Source organism: Leptonychotes weddellii, unplaced genomic scaffold (genome assembly GCF_054177405.1).
Source record: "Leptonychotes weddellii isolate Sample4059 unplaced genomic scaffold, ASM5417740v2 HiC_scaffold_3735, whole genome shotgun sequence".
NCBI lineage: Eukaryota > Metazoa > Chordata > Mammalia > Carnivora > Phocidae > Leptonychotes > Leptonychotes weddellii.
This window is the reverse complement of record NW_027976318.1, coordinates 1-12300: the sequence shown is the minus strand read 5'-3', so window position 1 is coordinate 12300 and position 12300 is coordinate 1. Positions and strand designations below refer to the sequence as shown.

The 12300-nt window shown below is 58.0% G+C and overlaps 1 protein-coding gene across 1 annotated transcript; it reads left to right on the top strand.

Annotated features, from left to right (window-relative positions):
* Positions 1–240: 240 nt before the first annotated feature.
* P3H1 (prolyl 3-hydroxylase 1) lies at positions 241–11232 on the top strand (the record flags this gene model as incomplete). The annotated part of the gene is made up of 11 exons (XM_081810794.1): positions 241–402; positions 4661–4750; positions 5024–5076; positions 5257–5378; positions 6888–7015; positions 7142–7237; positions 7631–7781; positions 9494–9611; positions 9960–10035; positions 10244–10384; positions 10774–11232. Coding segments are annotated over 11 exons (1293 nt in total), but the record flags the coding sequence as incomplete, so codon positions are not given.
* Between the last annotated feature and the right edge of the window lie 1068 nt (positions 11233–12300).

The following is a 12300-nucleotide window of genomic DNA, read 5'->3' as shown; positions in this document are numbered from 1 at the left end:
AAAAAAAAAGATGTGGGCGTTCAGTAGTAGGCAGGCCTGAGGACCCTGAGCCCCTTGCATCAGTTCTGCATTCTGTGTTTGCGTAAATTCTATTCTTCTCATTCTTCTAGAACTTCTCCCTCAGGTCAGGCAGCTGTGGTAGGTAGCAGGGCCACCTTGCCGTGTCATCACCGCCTCAGGCTGTGCTGAGACTCAAGACCAGTGGTTCCTGGTGCCCAGGATTGGACCCTCTCTTCTCAGGCATTTCTTTTTTGCCTTGCAGTTGGGAATTATACGCAGGCTATCGAATGTGCCAAGACCTATCTCCTCTTCTTCCCCAACGATGAGGTGATGAACCAGAATCTGGCCTACTATACAGCCATGCTTGGAGAAGAACCAGCCAGATCCATTGGCCCCCGTGAGGTGAGAGACTTGCGTCAGTTAGAGGGCAGAAGAGTGGCCGGGGGGTGGGGGGTGGGGGCAGAAGGGTCTGGTAGTGCTCGGGCAGCGGCCAGGAGTGGGGGTTGCCTGGGCCGGGCACGAGTACACTGACGCACTTGTCACTCAAGAACCAGGGAGCAGCCTTACTCCACACCATCGGGGCCCAGAAGTCTGCCGTCTGAGTTGTAAAAGAAAAGCAGAACCGCAACACAGGCTCCCCTTTTCCCCTTTCTTGGTACCTCTGCTTTGAGATTTGCTGTCATTTGGCCAAGATCTATCATTTTTTACTTCCAGCTAAATTCTTTTTTCGCTCACCTGTTTTCTTGCCTGTTTCCTCCCTGTCCCTTCTCTGAGCTCTCCCTCCCTCAGCATCACTCCCAACTCAACTCCCAAGCAGACACAATGACCAAAGTGAAATACACTGACGTGTTGACAGTGGTTATTTCTAGGTGGTGGAATATGGGTGATTTTTTTGTATCTTGCCCATTTATGTTTTCTAAATTCCCTTCAGTGGAATTACAAGTTATTTTTTGTAGTTAAAAACACGAAAAGTTCTTTTTTTAACTCAGTGAAATACAATCCTGTGAACCTCGATATTTGTACATACGCCTTTCACGGACCCTAGACCCTCTCCTTCTTGAGCCCAGAATGGTGAGTTGGATTTGAAGTCACTGGTCTGGGCTCCTGCGCTTACAAGGATGTGTGATCTTCTGCATGTCGTCGTGTGGGATCTCAGACACCCTGCACGGCCCCTCTGAGTCTCCGTTTCTCCCTCTATAGAACGCGATTATGGTTCTTACTCTTTCTTCAACACAAGATGAGCGCGAGAGGCAAATGAAATACCGAGTAGAAATGCACTTTGTAAGCCAGCAGGCATGGTACGAGTGTGTCCCAAGAGTTGTGTGGACAGGCAGCATCCCAGGGGTCTTTCTGATGGTAGACAAGTAGCCAGCGGCCGGCTTCCTCACCTCTGACCTCAGCCACCTCCTGGAACAGGGGGTGGGTGGCCTATCGTGGCTGTAGTGATCCCTGACTTCAGAACAGGAGACTAGGAGTGAGAGGAAGGCGAGCCTCAGTCACCCATGTCCTGCAGGCTCCTCCCAAACCCTAGCTACCTTCTATGTAAAAATGTAACTTTGGACCCGTTTTTCATTTTATTGGAGGAAAAATATGGTAAATAGCATTACTCTAGAGGCAGCTCATTTGTTTATGCGACGAATATTTGGGACAAATAAGGGTGCAAGAGCAGGCGCACTCCCACGCCACTGGTGGGATTATGAGTTGGACCGTTCGTTTAACCGGCAGTTCTGCCCCCCGGAGATGGGCCGCGCAGCTGTGTCGCACGAGGATGCGAAGGCAGACGCGCCCGGACACGCGTCAGAACCTTGCTGCTAAAAGCAACCACCCGAACCAAGCTAAATGCCATCCATTGGGGAACTGGCTTAAATGAATCGTGGTAGATGCATTCAGTGGTATGCGAGACAACCATTCTATTGCGTGAGTGGGTTACTACCCAGCGGTATGAGATGGTGTCCATGCTATTGTTGTAGGGTTGTAGGTAAAGGGAAAAAAAAAAAAAGATCTAGAACTGTATATTCTATCGTATTTATGTTTTTTAAAATACATATGTACTTTTTAAGTCGTCAACTTTGTGGACAGATTGACAAGAAACTGTTCATCAGCTTACCCCTGAGGCACGGGCCTACAGGGCGGGGGTGGGGAGGGAGACCTGTTCCTATTTATGCCTGTTGATACTTTGTGGATCTCTTCTAGCTATAGGTGCATTACCTTCCTGTCTTTTTGAATGCCATCTAAAGCACACCTCAGGGACTGACGATACAGAAGGGTACATAATCCCGAACTTAGAGAATACTGTAGTAAATCTAAGAGTGGCCATGGATGCAAGCTGGAGTGGAGGAAGGAAGTAATTGACTGACTGGCAAGCCACCGGAGGCTTTTCAAGAGGAAGTGCTGTTGACATTTGGTCTTAAAAGCCTTCAGGAGGTGAATGAGGCAAGGGAAGGCCTGTGAGATGGAGGACAGCATGTGCACACAACCCGGACAATTGTCCCACATGCATGCAAGGTGATATGAGGAGTTACAGGAGATGAGGCCTGGGAGGGTCAGATTCGGAAGGGTCTTGAGTGCCCTGACAGGACCTTGGCCTCTGTCCCACAAGGCAGACAGTGGTGGGCGCCCGGAGGGTTTTAAGCAGTAGTCCAGGCAGCTGTGCAAGGCTCAGAACGGGAAGGAGCTGGAAGCAGGAGACCAGTACAGGGCGACTGTGGCGATGCAGAGGGGAGCTGCGGGGCCGGGGGAGACGCTGGCTGGAGGAGGGAACTGGCTGGGTGGGGTAGGAGGTGGCATTGGCAGAATGGCGGGGGGGGCGGTTCACTCCTCCCTCTGCATGTCTAATTAGACACAAGTTTGCCGCTTGGGAGACGCAGGCGTGGTGCTGCCCACCTAGCTCAGGAGCGCACAGCGGAGCGGGATGCTTTCCTCACACATCTGCCCTGCCTGTACTCCAGCCCCAGGGGGCTAAGCTTTCCTCTGTTCGCCGAGAGAAGGACGTAGAGGATGAGGCAGCAGTCGACTTCCCGGTGTGGTGGTTGTGGAGCTTTCCATTGAGGGTAGCCACCCTTCGCGTGTGGGGGGCATTTAGGCTGCAAAATTCCTCCATAGCTTTTATTTTTATTTCATTCGATTCTCATAACAACCTGCTGGGGTGGGGCTACCAGCCTGCCCTGAAGGGAAAAACCCAGGTTCTTCCTTCCTAGCTCTGGAAACCGGAGTCTCTCCTCGCCCGAGGACGTTACCTTGTAGTTGTCCTCTCTGGCCACCAGGTGGCGACAGTCTGCATTTGCGATGGCACTTCTTCGGGTCTCCGTCTTGCTGAGTGAAGACCCTCCCAACCCCCCACTTTATGGTCATATTAGTGAGTCTGGGGCAGAGAGGGAAAATAGACCACTTTTAACTAGAACCCTCCTTCGGGAAAGAAAGTAACTAGCATTTGTTGAGGGCTGCCCCAGTCCACACGCCGTGTGGTTCAGCCCCCATCATCCTCTTATTTAATCCCCACAGTGGCCGTGGTAGGGGGCGCTATTCTCCCATTTTAGAGATGAGAACATTCGGGCTCGGAGAGATGGGCTAGCTCGCCCTGTGGCCTGTGGCTGAGGGTGGCGGCCCGGGTCCCTCCCTGCGTTGTCTCAGCGCTGGCGCAGTTCCCAGCTCCTTGCTCCTACTCCATGAATCAGTGCCGAGCGAATAAACGTAGGCGTGGGATTTGCTTCCTAGCAGCCTCAGGGCCGCGGGAGAGGGTTTAACGAGAGAACGCACCGAGCGTGGTGTCTAGCACTTGGTGAATCACTTAAACTCCTTAGGAGAAATTTCCATCTCCCTGTTGGGTAAATATGCTAGATGATGTAGGACTCATTGAGGTCTTGCTAACATTTTCCTTACTGCCTTCATCTTTAATTGCAACTGATGACGTCTTCTTTCTCTTTTCTTTCCTCCTCCTGCTGCTTGGAGACTAGCAGGGCACCTAGGGAGAGAGGTGGCCCCAGAAGGCACTTAGTCTCCCAGCCCTGGGTAAGCCCTCCCTGTGAGCACGTGTGGGAAGGGCCAGAGGGCCCGAACCAGCTGCTGCAGCTGCAGCCGCCCTGCTCCAGGAGGGATCCATCCAGTCTGTTCAGAGTCTCAGGGGAGGCAGTGGGCCTAAGGAAAAAGCTCCTGGCCTTTAGGGTTTGAATGTCGGTCCCTGCTCCCTTTCCTTTAGTGTCAGCTTAAACAAGCCGCCTATCCGCCCCCTGCACCTCAGTGTCTCCATCTGTAAAACGAGGAGCACGGTGTCAATGTCAGAGGTGGCTGTGAAGGTCAAATGAATAACACATGGGTCACCCAACATCTAGGTCTCCTGCCTCCCCGTCGAACCCCTACGGAAGTCAAGAAAGAACTCTCCTTCTTTGAGGAATATTTCCACATCTCCTGAGAATCCTCAGATTTCCTGTCTCAGAGATTAACGGGGGGCACGGGGGGGCGGGTGTTATGTCACCCTCAGCGGAAGCAACCCTTAACACAGGGGTGAAGCTGCTGTCCCAGACGGGAGAACAGGCACAGTAGTGGTGGTGGGAGAGGAAGCTCAGATCACACTGGGAGCAACAGCATGGAATGTGGGGTTGGGGGCCCCCCGAGAGTTAACAGGGCTGAATTCCAGGGCATTCCTTCGACTTTGTTTCCTCAGAGTGCCCGGGAGTACCGACAGCGCAGCCTGCTCGAGAAAGAACTGCTCTTCTTCGCCTACGATGTCTTCGGAATTCCCTTTGTGGATCCGGTGAGCCCGGATGCGGGAGTCGGGGAGGGCGGCTGGCTGTGTGACTCTGTTTGGGGGGTGGAGCCAGACACGGGATCTGTGAAACCCGTGGATGAGAGACAGAGGAAGACAAAGGGGAATTCTGGGCAGCCAGAGGTGACTCTAGTTTGGAGACTCACTTGATCTCCTGCAAGGAGGCAGCCGGATTCTCCCGGAGGCCCGAGTCTGTGCAGAGACCCGGAAGATGAAGCGGGTCACCCTACAGCGTTGATTTTTCTCCTGATCTGCTTTTAGGATTCATGGACTCCAGAAGAGGTGATTCCCAAAAGATTGCAAGAGAAACAAAAGTGAGGACCCTGAAGAGACTGCATGACTGGAGCGGCCTGATAAGCACTTGAGGCTTCCTGAGCCCAGGCAGATGTGCACTCCTGGAAGTGGGGGGTGGGGGCGCTGGTCCAGGCTGGGAAGCTGGGGTGGGAGCCAGGGTGGCCCCCGGAACACAGTCCTCAGAGCGGCTGTGCGCACAGGTCCGAACGGGAAACAGCCGTCCGCATCTCCCAGGAGATCGGAAACCTTATGAAGGAGATTGAGACCCTGGTGGAGGAGAAGACCAAGGAGTCGCTGGATGTGAGCCGGCTGACGCGGGAAGGTAAGAGGACAGCGCTCCGGCCTCTGGCTGTCGTGGAGGCAGCAAGGCAGGCGTCCCCGCGCTAGCTGGCCGGCCCCGGGACTGGGCCTAGACTCACCAGGACTTCCACCCGGAGAAGGCCTTCGGGGAAGTACAACTCCTGGGTCACAGCAACGCTAGTTAAGCTCACTGCAGTCAGTGTTTATAGCGCAAACCTCATCCGGTCTCCCCACTTCCATCATGCATCCTGCTACCAAGCCTCCAAATCTGAGGTCTCTTCCCCCCTGCTCCGCCTCCTCCAAGCTGTGCTGACACTGCTTTTCCTCGCCTCTCTCCCCAAGCCTCTCCTCTTCCCATTGCTGCGGGTCCCCTGCACCTGCTGTGGGCACTCCTGTCCCTCCTCGATCTGTGCTTCCCCTACCCCTGCAGTGGCTAGACCGGGCTTCCAAACACGCAGACCCTACCCCTACCCGCCCTGCCTGCTGCTCGAACTACCTGCTTCTACCTTCTGTTCGTGTGCCCTGGGCTGCTTCTGTTCCTTGGGCCCGTCTGCCCCCGTGGCTGTGCTCATGCCTGTCCCTCCTCCCGGTACCCTCCCATCGCCTCTGCCCACGAAGCCTTAATCTCCCTGTCCTGGGGACCCTCTCCCTTTTTGTTTGGAACTTTCACGGCAGCTTTCTTTTTGCTTGCACCAAGTCTGCCCGTTTGCATCGTTGCTGGGAGAGGGGCCGTGTTCAGGTGTGAGACCCTCGCCTCGCACGCGGGGCCTGGCGCACACGGGGGCTTCAGTGAGTCGCCTTCAGTAGGTCCCCAGCACGGAGGGACACCAGGAGAAATAGAAGAGAAGGTTAGCCTTTGCTCTATAGTTGCTTAAATGAAAAGTGGGTGATTTCACAAGAAGAGCACGTGGAAAGAATTTGTCCCGCATTCCTTGGTTTTCAGGCAGCTTTCACTCTGTGGTTTCTCTTCTGAGGCTGGCTGGGCAAACTGAGGTCCTCGTTGGAAATAAATGCTGCCGGAGCCCTGGTGCGATGGCAGCGAAGATGCTGAGCCTTCCCTGTGTGCCCGGTAGTGTGCTGAGCTTTTAACTCGCCTTGATGCTCTTTACATCAAGCAAGCACCAATCTCAGGAGGTAGATGCTGTCTTACAGATGAGGAAATGAAAGCTCAGGGAGGTTAAGTAACTTGCTGAGCTCACACAGCTAATAGGTGGAGGATTCAGGAGTTAGACCCCCTTCTTTTTGATTCTGGAGCTCAGGGTTTGAAGAATCTGTTGGCGATGTTTCCTCAACAACTGGCGAAGGCCCAGAGCCAAGAACTGTTTGGGAGAGGAGCTAGGACTAGGGCCTGGCACTCCCGTCTTGTCCGCTCCAGGTGCTGTCCTCTGAGCCATTTGCCACCTTTGGAAGTGGCCGGAGAGGAGGTTTCTCTGGTGCCCTGGAAACAACTGGAATTTCTATTCCCGTCCGATGGAGAGTGTCTGGACAGAGCTGCCGCTGGACTCAGCCCAGTCTTGCCGTTGCTTTGCAGGTGGCCCCCTGCTCTATGAAGGCATCAGTCTCACCATGAACTCCAAAGTCTTGAACGGTTCGCAGAGGGTGGTGATGGACGGCGTAATCTCCGCTGACGAGTGCCGGGAGCTGCAGAGACTGACCAACGTAAGGGAAACCCCGTGACCGCGCCTCCCCGCTGAGCTCGCCTGCCCCTCGCTGCACACCGGCGACCACCTCTTCGCGGACCCTCAGCTGCCCCAGCTAAGCCCCCCTGTGTTTTGGGCCTTGCAGGCAGCAGCGACCTCGGGAGATGGCTACCGGGGTCAGACCTCCCCACACACCCCCAGTGAAAAGTTCTATGGCGTCACGGTCTTCAAAGCCCTCAAGGTAGAATTAGTACTCAGCATTCTGGAGTGTGGGGAATGGGAGAGGGGAGGCTCAGGCCGTGGGGGGTAGTGGGGGGTGGGAAAGGTGAAGGTGTCTGCCTGTCGGATTCCAGAGGCCACTGGAAGGAGGAGGAATTAAGTTGAGGAGGTTGACTTTTGCGTCCTGGCTGGTGAAGCAAGTGTGATCAAAGCGAGGCAGGCGAGACAAGACTGGTGGCCAGAGCTGGGAGAGGGCTTCCTGTCCACAGAGAGGAGCGTGGAGGAGGGGCAGGGGCAGGTGTAACACGGGAGCGCTGTCGCGTGTGGGAGCAGAGCAGGGGGCCCGATGCCTCAGTGGGCTCTGTTGGCCCGCCGCCGGGCGTTCAGGGCAGCTGACTGCTGGTCTCCTTGGCAGCTGGGACAGGAAGGGAAAGTCCCCCTGCAGAGCGCCCACCTGTACTACAGTGTGACCGAGAAGGTGCGGCGCGTCATGGAGTCCTACTTCCGCCTGGACACGCCACTCTACTTCTCCTACTCCCACCTGGTGTGCCGCACCGCCATCGAAGGTGGGCCTTCTCCGTCCCTGCTGAGCACACGCTGTGGCCTGGCGCGGGTGCTGAGGACACGGGAAGGAACGGGATACGGCCCTTTTCATCCTAGCCGGGGCACCGACACGAAATGGGGCAACCCCGTGCGATCAGTGCGGCGGAGGGAGTTCCAGTCCGTCCACCAGGGAGTCAGGAGGACTTCCTAGAGGAGGTGGTGACCGTTGTGCAGGATGAGTAGGAGTGGTGGAGTGCCCAGGTGATGAGAGCATGCTCGAGCCAGAAAGAACAGCACGCGCAAAGAAGTGCAGGCATTGGGCAGCCTGGTGGGGGGACTAAGAAAGTGGCCATTCCTGGGGTGTGGGGTTGAAGGGGGAGCAGTTCGGTAAGTCAGATAAGGCTTGGGCAGGCTTTCAGAAGCCACACTACGGAGAGCTACATTCAGGAGTTTGTTTTCATCCTGTAGGCCACTGGGTCTCAGCAACGCTCCTGGGCTTCCAGGCGTGTAGGTCAGTCGTGAGCGATGTTGCAAGTTCTGTCACAAACCGTTCGGTCCCAAATCCGTGAGAGACGGACTTTCACAAGTCAGAGCAGATGCGAGGTCACTCGTCGTCCGCTCTCTCTCTCCTGCGTTCCCTTTGCTGTCCTGAGGAGGGATGAGATGTGGCCAGTGCCCCAGGGTCACACGTGGCCCACAGCCCCATCTGTCATGCCGTCGCCTTCGGAGGCCCCGGCACTGATGGGCCACTAGGTGGTAGAGATGAGAGGGCTTTATCCGCCCCCCAGAAGGTCTGGAGTGCTCTCGAACTCTGGACACACCCAGAGGAACGCGTCAGACACAGCCGTATGTGTCGTGGCCTCTCAAGGTGGGGGCCGGGCAGCGGGAAGCTGGGAAGAGCCCTCAAACGCGAAGGACTCGGTGAGACCTTTGTCTTCGCGAGGTTAGTTTTGCCGCTTTGTGGTGAGAGATTTGGAGAACGTGGATCAAACCAGAGGGCGGGAAGCTGGTCAGCAGCGACCGGGTGGGTAAGGACAAAGGCCCACCTGGCCAGTGGCGGTGGGAGTAAGAGAGGAGAGGACAGGTGAGGGAGACGGAGGAGGTGGAGGGACAGGGCGTGGCACCTGGCCGGACAGGTGGGGACAAATAGGAGGGATCTACCGTGACCGGATGGTGCCACCAGCCTGCTCTGGGGGCGACGGTTCCATGTCATGAATGTGCTTGCCTAGCATTTTACAGTACGTGCCGTCGGTGCGCTTTCACGGCCTTCCTCCTGCGTGGCTTCTCCCCCTGCGGAGCCCTGCGGAAGCTAACTGCTTACCTTTGCTCCTGTCTGGTCCCCTCCGTGCCGTCCTCATCTTGTCTCCCGCTGCAGAGCGAGGCTCACTGTGCCCTGCATCCTGCCACCCTCCTGACTCCTCATTTTCATCTCCCGGGGGATTCCTGTTTTGTAAATTCGAGCCAGAAAGCTGGGGTCGTGCCGCTGAGCCCAGAACCTGCCCTTGGTTAGAGCCTCCCAGCCAAGCTTGCTGCACCTGCTTGGCCCACCAAGAACCTTGCTGGGAAGCCTGCAGATTCGTCTGCCCCCGGGCTGATGGCTTAGCCAGAGACCCCCTAGTTCACTGGCCATTCCCATAGACCCAAAGGCATTTGGGGAAGCACCCCCCATGCCAACAGGAGAGCTGCAGTGTCTCCTGAGGTGTCCCCACGCTAACGTGCGTTACCTCGGCCCCAGAGGCACAGGCCGAGAGGAAGGACAGTAGCCACCCAGTCCACGTGGACAACTGCATCCTGAATGCCGAGGCCCTCGTGTGCATCAAGGAGCCCCCTGCCTACACCTTCCGGGACTACAGGTGCCCGCCCTCCCTCTGAGGTCCCCAGTCCCCTGCGCCTTGCCCCGTCCCCAGCACACACACACACACACACACACACACAGGTGTGGGACCAGCTGTCCCCAGAATCCAGTCCCCTATCCCCACACCCTCTGGCCAGGCAGTCGGACGGAAAGGGAGTCATTCCCGTGTGGTGTGATGAGGAGGACAGTGGGTTCTCTGGAGTGAGGGTGGAGGGTGGGGAGGCTGTCTTCCCATGGCGGGCCCCCTCCCCCTGCTGCTTGAGAGCCCCTGGCGATGTGGGAGCCGTGGGCTGTCGGGGGGACAGGAGGAGGCGGCCCATGGCGAGACCATGTCTGTCCTTCCCAGTGCCATCCTTTATCTAAATGGGGACTTCGATGGAGGAGCATTCTATTTCACTGAACTAGACGCCAAGACTGTGACGGTGAGCGTGCCCTCGTGCCTGTCCCTGGGGGCCAGAAACCCTCACAGTGCGGAGTGCCAGGGCCCCCCTCCTCAAACTGGGGGGCTCAGAGATAGGTCGCTCACTCCTCTGACTGGCCACCTTTTCTCTCCAGACCCTAGTGATCCCGGGTCCCCTCTGAAGGCAGGTTACAGTCTCCTGTGTACCCCCCACTCTGTGTCTCCTTCAGGCAGAAGTGCAGCCCCAGTGTGGGAGGGCCGTGGGATTCTCTTCAGGCACTGAGAACCCGCACGGGGTGAAGGCTGTCACCAGAGGGCAACGCTGTGCCATCGCCCTGTGGTTCACGTTGGACGCGCGGCACAGTGAGAGGGTGAGAGCGCTCGGTGGCACTGGGATCTGCCCCTGGAAGGGCCCCGGTTCAGCGTCCCCCTTCCCAGTCTCCTTGCCGGCGGCTTAGACATGAGAGGGACACTAGGCCTGGCGTCCACAGAGACTCCTCCTGGTCACGTTGCCTTGTCCTCCCTGGCCCTTCTTCCATACTGTAAATGGGGCTCCGGGTTGGGGTGCCAAACTGGGGGGTGGTGCTGGCGCTCGGTCGCAGCACTTCAGCTGTCCGCCCAGGGATTAGGACCTGCTGGGAAACAGATGAGCTCAGAGGCCATGGGGGAAGAACCTGTTGCCTCCCGGCAGTAGCACCTGAGAGCAGGTGAGCGCCTGGTCCAGAGGCCTCCCTGAACAGGCAGGGGTCTGTCCTTGCAGGACCGGGTGCAGGCGGATGACCTGGTGAAGATGCTCTTCAGCCCAGAGGAGATGGACCTCTCCCAGGAGCAGCCCCAGGAAGCCCAGGAGGGGGCCCCCAAGCCTGTAGAGGAGTCTCTGCCTGGCAGTGAGTCGGGACACAAGGATGAGCTCTGACAGCGTCTGGCTCGCTGTGGAGGGGTGAGCGGACGCACCCTGAGGAACTGTGTCCTCCACCGGGCGGCCCCCGGGGGCTGCGGTCTGCCGCCCGGCGGGACCCTGCTCGCAGCCGTCCGCACGGTGCTACCGCTCTCGGAGTGGACATGGCGGGACGGCCCTCTTGCCTCCAGACCCGGCTGAGGGCTCAGGACGCAGGCCCGGAGCCGCCCCCGGGGGCCTGCTCAGGCAGCCGAGTGACAGCACTGCAGTATTTAAGTGTCTGTGTAGACAACCAAAGAATAAATGATTTGTGGTTTTTTACCCGGGAGTGCTTTCAGAGAGTAGGAGTACGGCTACCTGCCGCCCGGGCCGGAGGCCGCTCCAGGGCGGCGTGAGGGGGCCTGGCGGGGGGACCTCTGCGGCCTCGGGCCGGACACCGAGCCCCAGGCCCCTCAGACCTGTCATCTGCGGAATGGGGATGCCGGTCCCCACTCTGCCCGCCTTCTGGGTGGATTCGGTATCGGATGTGACAGCCCTTTGTAAACTGGAATGCTCTGGATGAATGGTGGGGATTATGACCAAGCCCCCGCCGGCAGCCAGCTCGGGCACATCGCCCCCGCGTCAGCCGCATGCGTCCTGCTCTGCGGGCCGGCCTCGGAGGCCCTGGACCCCGGGAGAACACACACCTCTCGGAGACAGAAAGGGCACAGGTGAAGATTCTGCCCCTCTGGCCGCAAGCCCGTCTCGCCTCCCGGGCTTGAGATGCCGTGGGGTGCCGAGTTCGGGAACCCACGCTCTGGTCCTCACGTATTCAGTCAGCCAGTAGCCGTTGGTTGAGCCCAGTGCTGCCGGGACCACGTGAGCCAACGAAACAAGTCCCTGCCGTGACACAGCTGCTGTTTTAGTAGGGGCGACAGGTAACACACACGTGTGCGCGCGCGTGCGTGTCGGCCTTCGAGGTGGCCAAGGAAGCCGGTCAGGCCCTGAGGAGGGCCGAGCAGCACAGAGTGGGCAGGAAGGGGGACAGCCCTGCGGTCGCGGTCTCGGGGCCTCGTCGGTCCCTGTGGGCACGTGGGCCGTGCCTCAGTGAGACAGCAGAGGAGTGTCAGCCTCGGGGAAGGGTGTGTGTGCGGAGAAGGGGCTTTGGGGCAAGGGCGAGACGAGGAGAGGCGAGGGAGGTTGCTGCGGTCCCCAGCGGGAGGGGAAGGTGGCGTGGAGTAGGGTGCTGGTAGGGGAGAGGGTGGAAGAGGGCAGGTTCCGGATCCATTTTTGAGGTGGAGCCGACAGGAGTTGCTGATGGGTCAGGTGGTGTGAGAAAAAGGAGCATCAGGAAGGCTTCCAGCCTCCGCAGTGGGAAGAAGGGAGCCGCCTGCCCTCTGGCAGAGGAAC